The sequence below is a fragment of the Ursus americanus genome, chromosome 13, assembly GCF_024610735.1.
Source record: "Ursus americanus isolate L20-20 chromosome 13, mUrsAme1.1.p, whole genome shotgun sequence".
Lineage (NCBI taxonomy): Eukaryota > Metazoa > Chordata > Mammalia > Carnivora > Ursidae > Ursus > Ursus americanus.
In genome coordinates this window covers 8,380,290-8,396,053 of record NC_142139.1, presented here as the reverse complement: position 1 = coordinate 8,396,053, position 15,764 = coordinate 8,380,290, and the positions used below count along the sequence as shown (strand labels likewise).

General features: G+C 37.4%; 1 protein-coding gene across 1 annotated transcript in view; it reads right to left on the bottom strand.

Moving 5' to 3' along the window:
• ANK2 (ankyrin 2) overlaps positions 1–15,764 on the bottom strand; it is a 219,823-nt gene that overhangs the window by 96,257 nt on the left and 107,802 nt on the right. The window contains exons 13-16 of the mRNA XM_087866401.1: positions 14,386–14,484; positions 5,992–6,189; positions 2,927–3,025; positions 2,291–2,389 (exon numbers count right to left, since the gene is read on the bottom strand). Coding sequence (XP_087722527.1) covers positions 2,291–2,389; positions 2,927–3,025; positions 5,992–6,189; positions 14,386–14,484 — 495 coding nt within the window. The remainder of the gene's footprint in view (positions 1–2,290; positions 2,390–2,926; positions 3,026–5,991; positions 6,190–14,385; positions 14,485–15,764) is intronic.

The window sequence follows — 15,764 nt, the reverse complement described above, 5'->3', positions numbered from 1 at the left end:
ATAGAAATTAAAAACAGTGGCTTTGCCATGAACTGTGATATAATGAAGGTAAAGACAACATAATGAAATAGTTGCTTAGTCTTCATTCTTTCATTTAAAGTTATTGAGAATCCACATAGTACAGTATGAGATAATTCAGGGATATGTAGATGAATATGACATGATTACTGTCCTCAAGTAGTTTATCATCTAGTAGGAAAAAAGACATCAAATAAATGATAATGATGAGACTACTGAGAGAAGGGTATAAAGGAATAAGAATGATATGCATAATTATAAATATTTGCCCTCCTCTTTTGATAGTTTAAATATTTTGTTAGTGTGTCTCTGTACCAATAAGATATGCATGTATATGTATATGTATAAATGAATGTATGTATATGCATATGTAGGTATGTGTATAAAGTTACGTATATTTATAATATTATATATAGTATACTTATATACAAAATATATGGTATTATGCAGCGTATACTTTTTATATAGAATACCCCATTTTATTATATGTGTATATGTGTAACTTAAGTAGACATGTGAGTACATATATACATATTTATATAATAGAAGTTGAATAATTCTCTCTCCACTATTTTGGGACACAGTGGACTTAGTGGTTAAGAGTGCTGGTTCTAGGGGTGTCTAGGTGGCTCAGTCTTTAAGCTTCTGCCTTTGGCTCAGGGCGTGATCCCAGGATCCTGAGATCGAGCCCCATATCAGGCTCCTCGGCTGGGAGCCTGCTTCTTCCTCTCCCACTCCCCCTGCCTGTGTTCCCTCTCTCGCTAGCTGTCTCTCTCTCTCTGTCAAAGAAATAAATAAAATCTTTAAAAAAAAAAAAAAAAGAGTGCTGGTTCTAGGGACACCTGGCTAGCTCAGTCAGAAGAGCATGTAACTCTTGATCTCAGGGTTGTGAGTTCAAGCCCCAGCCTAGGTGCAGAGATTACTAAAATGTAAATAAATAATAAATAAATTAAAAAAAAAGAGTGCTGGTTCTAAAGTCAAATCACTTGAGGTCAAATCTTAGCTCTATCACTTATCAGTCATGTGACTTTGGATAAACAAATTAACCTATTCAAATCTCACTTCTTTATCTGTAAAACAGAAATTATTATGATACCAATCTTACAGCATTATCATGAGATTAAATGAGATATTGCATGCAAAGTGGTGGGCACAGTATTTGGTAAATAAATGGTAGTTGTGTTGTTTTATTATGTCATTTAACATAGCATGAATATTTTCCTAACACAATAATTACTTTTAAAATAAATCCTGATATGTTCTCAATATATGTTTGCCGAATGAATTAATGAAAGATGCAATGATTACTTTATGTATTCTATGAGATTCATGTATATTTTCAGTGTAATAAAGGGGCAACTCAGTGAGAAATGCCCTGTGCATAGGTACAAGTCTTAGCTGGCACAGTCTCAGAGATTGGTGATACATATACATCAAAAAGGAATTCCTAGCCTAGGAACTCAAAAGGATGTATATTAGAGTTAATGTGGATGAAATACTTAAAGAAAAGAGAAACAGTCTTTCATATATCACAATGAAAAAATTGAGGTCTAAAGGAATAAGCAAAAAAAAAAAAAAGGTTATATCATAACATTCTGGTTATAGGGGAAAAGGAAAAACCTGTACTGCTTTTATTATGTTTCATTTCTCAAAATTCAAAACTTTAGTCTCTAAAACACTGAGTCTTGGCAATAAGAGTCATCTCTAGTATTCATAGGCACATCCCCTTAATCTATGCTGACTTTTAAAAAAATCTTAAAAGGCTTTGTGGAAGTAGCTGGTAGAAATAAAAAAAAATAGTCAATACCAAAAGCTACAATCGCTAGGACTATTTGCAGTTATACCATACCGTGTGTTTAAAGAACAATACCCTGCAACAACATGGGGGGAGAGAAAGACAAATACCATATGATTTCACTCATATGTGGAATTTAAGAAACAAAACAACCGAGCAAAGGGAAAAAAGAGAGAGAGAGAAACCAAGAAACAAACTCTTAACTATAGAGAACACACTGGGTCAGGAGGGGAGGGGAGGTGGGGGTGGAATATGATGGTTGAAACAGGTGGTGGGGATTAAGAAGGGCACTTGTCACAATGAGCACTGGGTGATGTATGGAAGTGTTGAATCACTATACTGTATACCTGAAACTAATATCAAACTGTACATTAACTATACCAGAATTAAAATTTAAAAAAATAAAAAAGCAATTCCCATGTGCAATGAGATTACATTTCCACCCTATCTCTGTAAATCCTTTTCTGTGGTCCTCACCTTGGCAGTGGCATGAGGGGAAGCACCCTTCTCCAGTAACAGCAGTGCCACCTTCTGGTTGTCATAATGAGCAGCAACATGGAGCGGGGTAAGGCCGTTCTGTAAAGGGCGTGTTTAAATTCAGCATTAATAAATTAGCGTGAGCTGCCCTGAAGCTACCAAAATGCATGGAAAGTGGTATAGATTAATTCCATGTTAATTAATTAATATGGTCAATAACAAATCAAATAAATATCTCATGATTTTCATATTAGAAACTTAGCTAAAACTGAAAATGTTTGGTGGAGTGTAAGTTAGCACAGGTTATCTGGAGATTCACCATAAATATTTGAAGTCTGAAATGCTATGCAAGAATTACTACATTCACGTTGCAAGGATTCTTCTAAACTTAGAGAAGTTCTGGGCTCTGTTGTGACAAGAACATATGTGGGAGGCACAGCTCTAAATGCCTTCTAAACTACTGTGTACGAGGACAGGTCACCGACAGATATCCCCATTGTGTCTATTTGGCATAGTTTCATTAGTTGCCTTCATATTGTTTTCAGAAGAGTGAGAAAAATATCTTGAAGTACAAATCTCCAAAGCTTCCAACCCGACTGATTTACGTAACTGTCATGTATTAGTAAAATCCTTTACCTTCCCTGCAGAATCTGCAGCAGCACGGCGTTGCAAAAGAAGTTTTGCCACATCCAGGCTTCCATACTTGGCTGCCACATGCAGGGGAGTAAAACCCTTCTGAAAATGCGAACAAAAATAAAATGTAATATTTATTTTTCTGACTCCTAACAAAATCTTTTTTTAATTTGTTAACATATTCATCAAACGATGTTGAGTCTCTATTTGGGAAAATACTAGAAGCATTAAATCTGTTCGCCATAAACAAGGACTAGAATAAAGAAGGAAACTTAACACACAAGAGTTTGGCTTGATACACCTAATAAAACAAATTTTATTTTAAGGACGTGGAAACTGAAATTTTATTTTATAGGTTTGAGATTTATAAAAGCCACTAGTGTCCCCAAAATGGCTCTGATTAGTGATTTGGGTAGGGGTGGGGAGAGCGTGTCTTTTTCTTGCCTCTGAAATTAATAGGATTGAGACAATAGCTGCCTTCTCTCCAATCCTTCTCTTTCTTTCTATCCTTTTCATAATACCTGAATTCCAAATTTCTTCATTTAAATTTTAGGATATTTCAGCAGCCATGGTAAAAAAAAAAATCTTATTGTGATTCAGTTGTTTTGTATTTTCTGCAGAAATAGCAAGATAAATGGTAGACAGGGAAAAAAAGGTTCACTCTTAAAAAGCACCTCCCATCCTGTTATACCCTTTCCCAGAAGACCCACACTGTATAAAAGACCAATTCCTTTTGTAAAGTATGCTCTTGTTCTGGCATAATGTTGAGCTGATTAATGTCAGACTTTTGAACACACCACAGTGTACAGCTTTTTTAAAAGAATGCTGTTACCCATGTTTATATGTGCAGATTCAATGTCTTGTGTGCCTAACTAATGCCATTCTCTGTCATTAGCAGTGTTACAAAAATAGCCAAGTCCCTGGACTCAGATCTCAAGGATGGCATGGTTCCTACACCATGATCTCAAATCCATCCTCTTGGCCAGACAGTCTAACCACATGCTTTTCTGGCACTAAAGTGAGAGTGGGAGAGTTCTAACGCTGACCGGGGCCTGTAAAACACACCAAGCAAATGTGCCTGGCGTAGGTGGTCTAAGGTATGGCTTATCCTTGGGACCACTGTAGCCCTCATCACAATAGAGTATCTCCCGAGAAACAATACTGCCCTTTCACAGTGTCACCACACGAATCATGTTTAATTAAGATGTTGTTTTTCTTTTTGCTTCTTTTTGAACATTTGGTCCTCATCCGTCCTTGGAGGAGAGTGATTCTTTCACTTTCTCCAAATGTGGGACAAATATAGGAAGTATTTCCTCCTCTTGCGTGAGTCCATTTCAGCCAACATTTATTGTTAATGTTCTCCCTCTGCTCAATGTGCACAATGATTGGGGTGACACTCAGGATAAAGTAGAATTCTTTGAGGAAAAAAAACACATGATAAGGAAGAAAAATAAATGCCTTGTCCTTAGAGTCCTGCTGGAATAGTGATCCAGCCCCTTTATAAATTTGGAACCTGCTATTAGACAAAACTACAGAGAATCTTTACTGTAGAATCACAAAATAGAGGTTGGAAAGCATCTCTTGAGTCACACGTCTTCCTTCTCCCCCTGTGTTAATCTCATCAGGATTTCATTTATCCTCCGATATTTAGAAACACTCAAATAGCTTTAATGATGATGAGTCAACTACTCATCAGAGCCCCAGTGAGTTCCACTGCTGAACTGCTCAGTGTAATAGTGCCTTCCATTTAACCGCCGTACTTGACTATGGCTTTAGATATATTTTTTAAATCCTGAAACTCTTTGCAAGGCACTATGGTATATTCTCTATTTCTGTATTTTACATATCTGAATTTATTTGTCACCTTCACCTGATGAGACGGTCGCCCTGTCTCTCTTGGGTTCTTGTTGTTATCGCTATCACGTTTGTGGCTTAGTTTCTGATTTTTTTTAAAAGACTTAAAATCCTTTCGACTCTTCAGATTTCAGCATTTGAATAATTATCAGTTTCTTACAATAAAACATGTTTTAAAGCCACAAGCAACTAGATTAAGTCATAATGGCTAGCGGGCTGCTCATACTTCTAGGAGGAGCGATGCCGCAACACTCCTTGAGTTCATACTTCTCCCTCAGATGTAGTACTTACGCCTATTTGTTATGAGCAAACTGAAAATGTCTTTTAAATAATATGAATCACTATTGTATTAATGGGAATTATTTTGCCTTGCAAACAATACACTTGTTGTGGGCTTTAAAATTGTCTCGTTTTTCTACTCTTCTGTACCCGTCCAATTTCTTTTGTTCTGATTAGCTGAGTGTGTTCATATTTTATTCTAAGTCACATCTAAATAGTGAATTTCAAATAGAACGTATCAAGTGGAAAAAAAATTATTCTGCCCTAGCATGAAACTTTGAACATAAGTAAAATTCAGGCTGGTGTATACAAAGAATATACAACGAATAAGTGCTTCTCCAGCCCAGCTCTATTTAGACACTGTTAATACCCAGACAAGAATATGGCTGATAAATATTAGACAGCAGAATGGGAATGACAGCTTATAGCAGGTTTGGAAAAATGCAGAATCAAGTAAGGTGAACTTCTACATAGTCCTAAAACTCTTTGCAAATATAGTATTGCCAATTTAATGCAATTTTCTTTTCTTCATTAGTAATACTAGTTCAGTATATTTAGGAATCTTATATTTTTTTCTCTTGGGGATAAATTATAGATTTTCTAACAGAAAGAGAAGAGAAAGTAGCCCTCATTCTATGGAAATAATCTTAGTTAAAGCACCAGATACCTGTATTAGAAACAATACTAGATACTAATGCTTCTAATCCTTGTAACACTTAGAAGGATGGAATCCAGCACTCTTTATTTGAAGATATCATATGGAATGTCACAATCCCCTTTGATGATTTAGGAAATGAATCTAAAATATTTAAATAGAAAGAAGTAAGTCAGAGCCTAAAGAAGATCCACCCTTGTTGATACTCTGGATACTAAAACAGAGGAATCCTGGCTCAGGATCCCTCTTAGTCCATGTCGTCAAGGAGCCATCCCCTTACCTTGGTAGCTAAGGAGTGGGCTGCTCCTGCTTCCAAGAGGACTGAGGCCACATCCACCTGGCCTTCCCTGGCAGAGATGTGCAGTGGCGTGTACCCGTTTGTCGTGGCTGCATCTGGATGAGCCATGTGTTGTAGAAGCAGCTGGACAATTTCCGTCTTACCCAGGCGAGAGGCAATGTGCAAAGGTGTCTGTTCCTCCTACAACTCAAGTCAAGTAAAAAATTAGTGCCAGAACAAGCCAGACTTCACTGATAACATATCTCACTGAGATGTTGCCTGATGCCTTCTTGGAATCTCTAGGAACCCCTACCCAAAACAGGAAATTATTACTACTCTGACTGTGATCTATTTTATGTTTTGTTATGGAGGTGAACTGTTTGGTCATAAAAATCTTTCTTAGATTTTTTTTTAGTAGTATGTACTTCCATGAACTTGGCCATTGTTTCCTGGACACACCAACATGTTGCTCAACTCATTAAGGCTTCAGCCCTCACTTAATGCTTAAATATAAACTGACTTGTGGTTCTGAATAAGAAAGAAATCTAGTCCAGAACTACTAAGACCTAGATTCCCATCCAAAAGCTTTCACTAACAGACAGTATTTATTCTGGGAACTATCTCAAGAGAAAAAGAACGATGGATGCTGGGAAAACTGTTCTTACTCCACTCAAACAAGCCAAGGATAGAAATGCTGGTCATTTTCTTCAAGGAGAGACTACAGATAAAGAAGATATTACAATCTGATTTTTTTAAAAATGTTCTTCCAGGAAACATTGCAGATGGTTCTGGGGTTTGTATCCACGACTTCAAGATGAAATGGAACTCTGGCAGGAAGCAAATGGGGTTAAGTATTTCCCAAGTGCTTTTCATTTAGAGACACAGAAAGGACATAGCTTGTCCAATGAATAGGGAGGATATGTTGGAGGAGGCTCAAGAAATCACCTGATTTTAATGTGTAGTCAGGAAAATATTTTCATTTCAGTGTTGAGAGAACTAGGCCAAACCATTCTTTTATAAAAAGAAAATTGAGCATAACCTTAGTGATGAAAAAAGGTATCTCTTTACAATGTGTTCAAGGGCATGCCATAGTCAAAGTGGGGAAGGAAAAGCTGGGTCAGCTTCCTAAGCGAAGAATGAATGGACAAAAGATATAATAGAGTGGGGAAGAGCTGTTCAAATAAATGTAGTGTCTTAAAGTATAAGAAAAAAAATATCAGAGGGAGCTACAGGAGGAGATGAAATAACAATGTACGAATTTTAGGGTGGTGAGAAGTAAATAATAAATAACAATAATACAAGTGTTTTAATAATAGAATTGGAATCTTTTTTAAAAATGCAATTTATAAACTTCCTTCATGTACGATGCATATTTGACCCTGTTCTTACAAAAGACCGGAAAGGAAGGGATAAAATGTATTATTAGACCATTTTTTAGAAAACAGCTTAAGAGGAATTAAAGTGGTTCTTCAGGATTGTTTAAGGTCACCAGGCTATTAAAACAGGATTTGAATTCAGGCATTGGATTCCAAAGATACTCACTGGCTTATACATCCTACAGACATAGACACAGTAAGTTGGCCACTGAGAAAACTAACAGAATGAGGTGATTCTCAACAGGAAAGGAGACTGACAACACTTTAGAAGATACAACTGTTTTCTGAAATACAGCAGAGAATAGGCAAATGGGGGAAATTAAGTTACAAAGACAAATGGAAAGCAAAACAACAATAAAAGAACTGAAGGGACGCCTCAGTGGCCCAGTCCGTTAAGCCTCTGTCTTCAGCTCCAGTCAGGCGCACCACGTTGGGCTCTCTGCTCAGGGGACAGTCTGGTTCTCCTTCTCCTTCTCCCTCCCCCCTCCCTCTGCTCCTGCTCTCTCTTTCAAATAAAAGCATCTTAAAGATGCCTTCTTTAAAAAAAAAAAAAGAAGAAGAAGAAGAATTTGAGAATAGCTATCATGCATGAACATCTGTTGTTTCTGGGTTTCCCTTCTTGCATTTCTGCCCAGCACAATTTGATAGAGGCAGGGATTGCAAGTGACATAATCTAACAGGGGTTCTTGATGAGTGAGCGGGAGAGCTGGGGCAATGAGGACACTTTACCCCAGAGCTGATAGCAGTCAACTACTTGGTTAAATTGTCAATTCTTATCCCTTGGCCCTCAGATCCCAGAGTATTTAGGCACTTGATTTTGTTTGCTTGTTTTTGTTTTTAATTTTTTTTAAGAAATAAACTGTCTTGCCTACTTTCTTCAACTTTTGGTATAGTCCTATCTGAAAGTGAAAGAGGGAAGAACAAACAGTCTTTCCACTGGTAACTAGAAATATAAAACCTTTTAATGTTTGGGTAATTATCTCCCGGTTGAATTGCAAAAGTTGAACTTGCTGCTTCAAACCAAAGCTAATTCAAGCCAAGACCAAGAATTGGGAAGGAGCAGAAAATAATATTCATGAAAAGGGCTTTAAAAAGGGAGGGTTAGCTTGATCCTCTAGGCCTCTCCCGTATATAAGGCGCAATAATTCCCTCATCATAATGTGTTATTAACTGTGATACAGCCTGGACCAGGAAGAGATGAGTTCTGCCTTACTCCCACAAGCTATAGTCTTCCACAATTAGGAAGACCTGCTGAGCCCCAACTCGTTTACCAAAAGGCAGATGTAGCAATGGCTTGGACAAGGGTCAAAGATTTGATAAAATTTCTGCTATTAGTTTCTAGCTAACAGGATTCTCAGGAACCAATCGACTGACAGCTAACTCAAGTTTTAAGGTGAATTAAGTTTCAAGTGAGTTTAAGCCTCGGGCCCTGTGATTACTCAATTCCTAAAGCAAATGCCAGCCCTCCATATTGTGCCAACAGAATATGGGCACCTCAAGTAAGAGAGCTCCCTCATGGGTGGGCCCCAGTGGGTTCTCTCTGTCATATCCATGGAGGATACTGGACAAGGAAGGAGCTTTGTGAGAGCAGGGTCTGGGGTCAAGCACACTGACTGACCAACAAACTTATGCCACTGCAGTCCCTATTCTCTAGTCTGTCCAGCAAAATTGCCTTATGCTCTTGACTTAGAAGAGGATGCAGCTTGTACTTTTTAAATGAGAGACATTGTTGTAGTAAATGATTTTTCTTTCATTATATAGTGGGAGTAGCACCATGATTATATACCCATGAGATATTATTTCTAAACCTGATTAAGCTATATGCAAAAGAATAAAACTTGACCACTCTCTCACACCATACACAAAGATAAACTCCAAATGGATGAAAGACCTCGATGTGAGACAGGAATCCATCAAAATCCTAGAGGAGAACATAGGCTGTAACCTCTCTGACATCGGCCACAGCAAATTTTTTCATGACACATCTCCAAGGGCAAGAGAAACAAACGAAAAAAAATGAACTTTGGGACTTCATCAAGATAAAAAGCTTCTGCACAGCCAAGGAAACAGTCAAAAAAACTAAGAGGCAGCCCACGGAATGGGAGAAGATATTTGCGAATGACACTACAGATAACAGACTGGTATCCAAGATCTACAAAGAACTTCTCAAACTCAATATATGAGAAACAAAGAATCAAATCAAAAAATGGGCAGAAGATATGAACAGACACTTCTCCAATGAAGACATACAAATGGCTAACAGACACATGAAAAAAATGTTCAAAATCATTAGCCATCAGGGAAATTCAAATCAAAACCACATTGAGATACCACCTTACACCAGTTAGAATGGCAAAACTTGACAAGACAAGAAACAACAAATGTCGGAGAGGATGTGGAGAAAGGGGATCCCTCTTACACTGTTGGTGGGAATGCAAGTTGGTACAGCCACTTTGGAAAACAGTGTGGAGATTCCTTAAAAAGTTAAAAATTGAGCTACCCTATGACCCAGCAATTGCACTGCTGGGTATTTGCCCCAAAGATACAGACATAGTGAAGAGAAGGGCCATATGCACCCCAATGTTCATAGCAGCATTGTCCACAATAGCTAAATTGTGGAAGGAGCCGAGATGCCCTTCAACAGACGAATGGATTAAGAAGATGTGGTCCATATATACAATGGAATATTACTCAGCCATCAGAAAGAATGATTACCCAACATTTGCAGCAACATGGACAGGACTGGAGGAGATTATGCTAAGTGAAATAAGTCAAGCAGAGAAAGACAATTATCATACGGTTTCACTCATTTATGGAACAGAAGAAATAGCAGGGAGATTGGTAGAAGAAGGAAGGGAAGAATGAAAGGGGGCAAACAGAAGGGGGAATGAACCAAGAGAGACTATGGACTCTGGGAAACAAACTGAGGGCTTCAGAGGGGAGATGGTGGGAGATTGGGATAGGTCGATGATGGGTATTAAGGAGGGCACGTATTGCATGGAGCACTGGCTGTTATACTCAAATAATGAATCATAGAACACTACATCAAAAACTAAGGATGTACTGTATGGTGACTAATACAATATAATAAAAATTATTATTAAAAAAAGAATATTAAAAGAAGAAGAAGAAGAAGAGTGAGGAGGAGGAGGGGGGAAGAATGCAGACTATCTAGAGATCTCGCCCTTGGAATTCATCGTAGTAACTGAGTATAATTGCTGACCATCTCCCCCTTGGGAGGGAGTGAATTATAGAGCAATGAATTAGGTTAAGAGAGAGAGTTTCAGAAGTACATGCATGTGGGTATGTGTGCTGGGAAACCAGGAGGTAAAACAGAACAGATAGATTTTCATTTTTCTGTTCAATACCCCCTACACCCTTTTTCTGGGAAGAGCCCTCCCTCCTTTGGGGAAAGAGGTCATCCCCTACTACATGTGGCTCTGGAGGGGCTGCCAATCATCTCACTCCACTTCATGAATGGACCACATGAATGGGCATGGAGCCCAGGCTTGATACTATATCCTGGCCATAGCGATCAGCACAGGTGGGACATGTGACTAATTAGAATCCTGTTGTTTGCTTAGGAGAGATAAGGGCTCTCTTTACAGCTGAAAAGGAGACCATGATGTTGGCAGAAAAAAGCTAGGAGAAAGATACAGAAGCAAGGAGGAACCCTTTTTTACCCTTTCTAACTCCATGACCTCAGGCAAGATAACACAATTTTGGATTTCGGGACTCTAAGCCACCCTACAACACATGGTCGCTCTATGTGTTAAATAAGATAATTTGTGTTAAAATGCTTTATGACGTATAGATCACTGTACAAATGTTAACTAAATCAAAGATTTCCAGGCAAACCTAAAGGGCTAAAAAAAAATAGAAACTCATGGTGAAAGTACAACTTAAAATAGAACATGTGAAAAGGAAAGCCTTAGCTTCTTGCTGCTCAGTATAATCCCAGGATCGGGAACATGGGCATTGCCCGTGAGTTTTTTAGAAATACAGATTTAGGGGGCGCCTGGGTGGCACAGCGGTTAAGTGCTTGCCTTCGGCTCAGGGCATGATCCCGGCGTTATGGGATCGAGCCCCACATCAGGCTCCTCCGCTATGAGCCTGCTTGTTCCTCTCCCACTCCCCCTGCTTGTTTCCCTCTCTCGCTGGCTGTCTCTATCTCTGTCAAGTAAATAAATAAAAAATCTTAAAAAAAAAAAAAAGAAATACAGATTTAGGGCCTCACCCCAGACTACTGAGTTCATTCTGCATTTTAACAAGATGCCCAGGTAATGTCATGCATAATGACCTTTCAGTAGCATGGCTCCATAGCACGGCTCTACCAGGCTATGGTAGTTTCTCCGGTCCGCAACCAGAAGGGTGCTATATGGAAGGGATTTTAGTTGCAACTTAGAATAGGTGATAGAGCTGAAAAAACAAAGGATCATGAAATTATGATAGTTTAAATAAGGAAGAATAAAAAATTAAAAATGTTTATTTACATAGGTAGACCATGGTACTAAATGTACTTGCCAAAAAGAAGTAAAATGATAAAATTGGGGGTGCCTGGGTGGCTCAGTCAGTTAAGCATACAACTAACTCTTGATTTCAGTTCAGGTCATGATTTCAGGGTCACGGGATCAAGTCCCACATGAAGCCTGCTTAAGATTCTCTCCTTCTCCCTCTGCCCCTCCCCACTCACATGTGCTGTCTTTAAAACAAAAACAAAAATAAAAAAACACCAAAATGATAGAATTGATGGAATTTATGTGTAAAAATTAAAAATGCATAAATGTTATAATATTTCAAAGTAAAGAGTCTGTAGCCAGTGGTTTGAAGGAAGGGGTTTCAGATGGTATCCAGAAAAGCATATGGCGATAATAGCAGGTTAAAATAATAACATTAAAAAATTGATAAAGATACATGAAAATAAGCATATTTCCATTAAAAATAAATTAAAATTTGAACACAGACAAATATTAAGGGTTTTATTTTGAGAGATAAACAGGAAACCCTTTTATTATTATATATGGATTATAAATATTTACCAGAAATATTATCACAATTTCTGATAAAAATAGTGAATTTCATGATACTCAGAGTACATTGATTCACCATAATTTTTTTTTTTTAAATAGCTGAATGCCAGGTAACCTATAAAGGAAATGAGACTAGGCAGAGCACAGAAGTTTTTTAGGGCAGTCCGCATGATAAGGATGGATACATGTAATTATACATTTGTCCAAACCCACAGAATGTGAAACACCAAGAGTAAACCCTAATGTAAACTATGGACGTTGGGGGATTATGATGTGTCGATGTGTGTTCATCTATTGCAACACATGTACCAAGTGGGGAAAGCTGATAACATGGGAGCCTATGCACGTGTGGTATCAGGGCATATATGGGAAATCTCTGTAACTTTCTCACAATTTGCTATGACCCTAAAACTGCTCTTAAAAAATAGTCTTGAGGTGGAAGAGAAACAAGAAAAATGCCACAGCTGGGAAGAATACAGTTTGAACAACAAAAACTCTATAAGAAATAGGAAGATCAGTAGGAGAAGGAAGGGAAGAATGAAGGGGGGATAAACAGAAGGGGGAATGAACCATGAGAGATTGTGGACTCTGGGAAACAAACTGAAGGCCTCAGAGGGGAGGAGAGTGGGGGATTGGGATAGGCCAGTGATGGGTATTAAGGAGGGCACGTATTGCATGGAGCACTGGGTGTTATACGCAAATAATGAATCATGGAACATTACATCAAAAACTAAGGATATACTGTATGGTGACTAACATAATAAAAAACTATTATAAAAAAATTATTATTAAAAAAAAAATAAGAACACAAAATACCAATGATGATTACCAAAGAACATAAATTATACTACTCACACAATGGATAAAAAGGCAGATAAAATCCAAAAGGAAAAGACTAATGTCAAGACTGCCCATGTTTCACTGGATTTTTCATGAAGGTCTGTGGAAAAAATGCTATTAAATTCATAGAGTCAGAGAATGTTAAGAAAGTCTGGAAAAGAGTTTCAAGGTTTCTAAGTCCATATATTTAATGATAAAGACCTAGATGTTCAATGACTTGCCTGAAATGACAATGTGTAGGACTCTAGCCAGATGCTTTCATTCCAATACAATACCATTTCCAAAAGGGAGTCATGATGGCACAATTCGAGCTGAAGTGAGTTCTAGCTCAAATCATCAAATATTGAAGAAGAGAGAGTGTTCAAATATCCTATGAGAATCCCAAAGATGCTAGTGCAAAAGGTAATGGAATGACATGGAAAAGGAACCTGAAGATATAGTATAGTGATAAAAATTACTAGTATATTCAGTGTAGAGGAAGAAGGTGAAAAAAGCAATTGGAAAGTGAATTAAAAAAAAAAAGGAAGGAGAAATCAACCTATAAAGGGATTAGAGGCCAATTAGAAATAAGAGAATCTGATCAAGTAATCTCCAGGGCCAAAATTCTTCTATTTTGGAATAGCAAAAGAGCAGAATGTCTAACTATGTCAAATCAGAGTAAGAAGAAAAGTAAAACTCATTACAGAAAGGAAGAAAATAAAACACATAAAGGTACAATATTAAAACTTTGAGTGTAATTAGTTTTTAAGTAACTAGTAAGTAATGTCTGGAAATTTGATTGGCTCTATGGTGTGAAATCAATTTTAATATTCATAGTATCTCTATAACATAGGTCATTTTTTTAATTCATGAAAAGAAAAATACATGTAAAAACATTTTCATAGGTTAAAAAATTATTAGGCTAGTCAATGCCACATTTCTTAGATACTAAGTTATATATTTTTTTCAAATGTTATGTTTCTGAAATTGGGGTGCATTTTATTGCATTTATTTACTATACCGTTTCCTTTTCTGCCTGGAGAAACTATTGAATTTACACTTTCTCTTACAGTCCATGGCATTTCTAAGTCAGGGAAATGAAGAATAGCCGTCTCTCTTAAAGATGGAACTCACGCACACAATAGGAGAGAACCCCGAACACCAGCACCTACCCTGGCTCTGGCATCGACAAGGGCACCATTTCTCAGTAGGCATCGGACCACCTCGACCTGCCCTGCCCGGGCTGCCATGTGCAATGCAGTCTCCCCACGCTGCCAGAAAACAAAGATCATTGAGTCATAGGTAAACCCACTGCTCTCTATGGTAAAGGATAAAAATGTGCCTTTTTGTGAAATTCAGCAATCAATCCAAAGGTTTAGGAAATCTATGAAAAGGCATAATTATTTCATAATTATTTAGTCTGGAAAAATACAGTTTTGTATCTTCTCTGTCTTCATAAAGATAAAACAAATATTTATTTCATTTTTTCCAGTCCATGACAAACAAACAAACTTACCCAAACATCCAGTACACCCTGAGGTTTAACTTCATAGTCAATATGGCATAACTTAAACTGCTTTAGGTGGTACAAAGTCATCTTTTATCCTTCAAACCTAAAATCTGTCATTGTCACATTTGACTATGTGATTACAACTTGATCTCATTTTAAGGAGAAACTCTAGATGCCGAAGATCAGGTCAACACAGTGCAAAAAAATCACGTCATTTGTACCATACCTAAGTCATTCCTTTTCAGAATTAAAAATTTACTTTTGAAATAAACTATTTCACATTGGATCTGTCTTTGTTTTGTGAGGCTAGACAATGACTGTTTACATAAGAAATTTGATTTGCCCAGGATGTCCCCCTATTATTAATGAGCATATTCAATTGTAGACAGTTATTTGAGAGAACTACCAAGAGATGAGTAAAGCATCTGTTAACAGTGTCATCTGCTGAGGTGGGCAGCACTGGGCATCAGGTCATTCATCAAGTATCTTCGTGCCACATCAAGATACAGCACACTGATCAGGATCTGGTAGCTTAAGCTGTAGCATGAAGGATGATGGTTAGATTAAAGAAATTTTGTCATTGAGAAGCCTGTTAATTATGGCCTGTAAGAGAGAAAGTTTTTGTTTTTGTTTTAATCAACATATTTTAAAACCCCATTAGTTCTGAAGAAGGCAGGGGTTCATTCTTCTAAACATTTTTACAGTTATTAAAAAAAAAAAAACCAAGACATTGGAACAGAAATGATTACTTCTAGTCACCACAACTATTCTAGAAAATAAAACTGATTTCAACCAAGTAAAGTAAACCATTCCAAATAAGCTAAATTGATCTTGAAGTTGGTTGTGGTAATTGGATACTTCTGACTAATTCCAGTAAATTATTTCCTCTGATTCCTTGCACAACTTAAGTTTGGTACATAGCTCACAGTTCATTTTTTTCCTAGTATCTGGGACCCATTCCTTATGAAGTTATGAAAAATTCATTTCAAATGATTTGATTTTGAAAGCATTAAACTGGACGTCTACTCTAATATTCTTTTT